Genomic DNA, 2,185 nt, shown 5'->3' with positions numbered 1-2,185 from the left:
CCCCTCTGTCCAACCTGGCCTTGAACACTGCCAGGGATGGGGCAGCCACAGCTTCTCTGGGCACCCTGTGCCAGCGCCTCAGCACCCTCACAGGGAAGAGCTTCTGCCCAAGAGCTCATCTCAATCTCCCCTCTGGCAGGTTCAAGCCATTCCCCTTGTCCTGTCCCTACGTCCCTTGTCCAAAGCCCCTCTCCAGGTTTCCTGGAGCCCCTTTAGGGCCTGGAGCTGCTCTAAGGTGTCCCCTTCAGGAGCCTTCTCTTCTCCAGCTGACCCAGCACAGCTCTCTCAGCTCAACTCTTTGAACCTGGCTTTAGGGCTTTAATATTAAGAACAAACAGTGACTGAAAGATGAGATTTCAGGTTCGGTGACAAACTGCTTTGAAACCCAAATTTCTGCAAAACTTTCTGTTTCCTTTAGGGGTCACTAACACTCAAGATGAGATAACTCCAGCCCCGCACCACCTCCTGCAGCAGGGCCACAGCCTGGGTTGCACATCATGTTCCTTGCTTGCTGATGAAGGGACAGCGCTCCCCGCCACCTGAATTACTTCATCTCCAACCTGCTCAAGTATTCCTACAATACATGCAGAATAAGGTGCAACTAAGTTCATAGAAACCTCAATCAGAGCCAAAAGCATGTGGGATAATGGGAGAAGGAAAAACGCAACCTGTGGAGATAAGGGTGGGTAAAGAAGTGGAACAGCAGCAGCTACATTGCAGGGTGCTCCTAAGTCGTGTTACCTTCTGTCCATCGGTGCCGTTCCTGCCGGCCAAACCAGCGGCACCCTGGGATTAAGGAGGGAAAAAAGAAGGATCAGTGTTGTGTTAACACACACTCAAGGGCTGGAAGCTGGAGCAACGTTTAAGGCAGAAAATGTGCTTTCTTACCCGCCTTCCATCGGATCCAATCTCACCCTGGGGGAAGAAAAGGACAAGAGTCAGACACTTTGCCTACATCCATCACCCATTTACCTCCCACAAACACCACCACTTCACAAGACAGCCCATGAAGGAGGAGACAGGCTTTGGGATGCCCCTGGAAATCCCTGTCTGTGTCTGCATTTACATGTGAATAGGGTTGTTACTCTCCCCATTAGAGCTGAACTCTCCCTCTTTGCAACAGAGAGGTGCCCACCCCACCCCACAGGTGCCCAGAGGTGCCATTTGGTCTCTTCTTTCTCACCTTCTCTCCTTTCAGCCCTGGGACACCCTGCAAAGAAAAGACAAAGGTGTGTTAGTGCCTGGGGATCAGCAGGAGCTGGGGTCTCAGGTGGGAAACAGAGGTGAGAGGGAGAAGCAGAGCTCCCCACTGCTTTGCCAAAAGAGCTCAGTCGCTGGCTGTGGGATTCTTACCTTGGGACCAGGGTACCCAATCGGACCTTCGATACCTGGGTCACCCTTGAGGGAAGAAGACATGAAGTGTTAGCTCCAGTGTTGGAGAGATGCAGCCCCAGCTAACACAGGGGCAGCATTGCTGGCTGTGATGGGTGGGGGCTTACCACAACTTACCTGTCTTCCTTTCAGCCCAGGCGAGCCTGGCTCACCCATGTTCCCCTTTGCACCCTAAGGAGAGAAAAAACCCAATATTAACTATAAGCTTGGTGCTGACTGTGAGAAAACAGCAATTTCTGGGAGCATCAGAAGTGGTCTTGAAAGTCCTGGGGTAAAGGTTGGACTTGATTATCTTAAAAGGTCTTTTCCAGCCTAATTGATGCTATGATTCTATGCTGGTGCGTTTCTGCACCAGCAGATGCTAGATGCTCCTACAGGGGCTGGGGCAGCAGAACCTCCTTTATCCCAGAGAAAGGCTCTGTGGGGAGAGGAACACACTGAGCTGGGGGCAGGAGAGCAGGACACTGGTGTCAATGCATCAGCTTCAGCACAGACATGAGGAGACACTGGTGCTGGATGTGTGCTCCATTCACTCCATCACAGCAGTCTCCCAAGGCCAAGGCAGACGCTGGGGAGCTGTTTGCCACCCTGGTGAAGGCTGCCTGCAGCTGAGGTGGGGTTTAGGGCATCCTGCAGTGTCTGCATTCTTCTCTTCCCACAGGCTTAGGGTGACTTACCTTCTGCCCTCGGTATCCCTTGGGACCAGGCGGACCTGCAATCTCCAGGCAGCTCATCTTGTAGCACTGAAATACAAGGGATGAAACAGGAGGTGTAAGCGCTGTGCTGTGCACCG

General features: G+C 52.8%; 1 protein-coding gene across 1 annotated transcript in view; it reads right to left on the bottom strand.

The window, feature by feature from the left end:
* Positions 1-2,185, bottom strand: part of COL6A2 (collagen, type VI, alpha 2) — a 21,071-nt gene that overhangs the window by 16,114 nt on the left and 2,772 nt on the right. Inside the window, exons 5-9 of the mRNA XM_010021003.1 lie at positions 1,510-1,563; positions 1,354-1,398; positions 1,184-1,210; positions 889-915; positions 742-786 (exon numbers count right to left, since the gene is read on the bottom strand). Coding sequence (XP_010019305.1) covers positions 742-786; positions 889-915; positions 1,184-1,210; positions 1,354-1,398; positions 1,510-1,563 — 198 coding nt within the window. The remainder of the gene's footprint in view (positions 1-741; positions 787-888; positions 916-1,183; positions 1,211-1,353; positions 1,399-1,509; positions 1,564-2,185) is intronic.

Source organism: Nestor notabilis, unplaced genomic scaffold, assembly GCF_000696875.1.
Source record: "Nestor notabilis isolate BGI_N333 unplaced genomic scaffold, ASM69687v1 scaffold7628, whole genome shotgun sequence".
NCBI lineage: Eukaryota > Metazoa > Chordata > Aves > Psittaciformes > Psittacidae > Nestor > Nestor notabilis.
The sequence above is the reverse complement of the archived record's forward strand: the minus strand, read 5'-3'. Positions and strand labels throughout refer to the sequence as shown.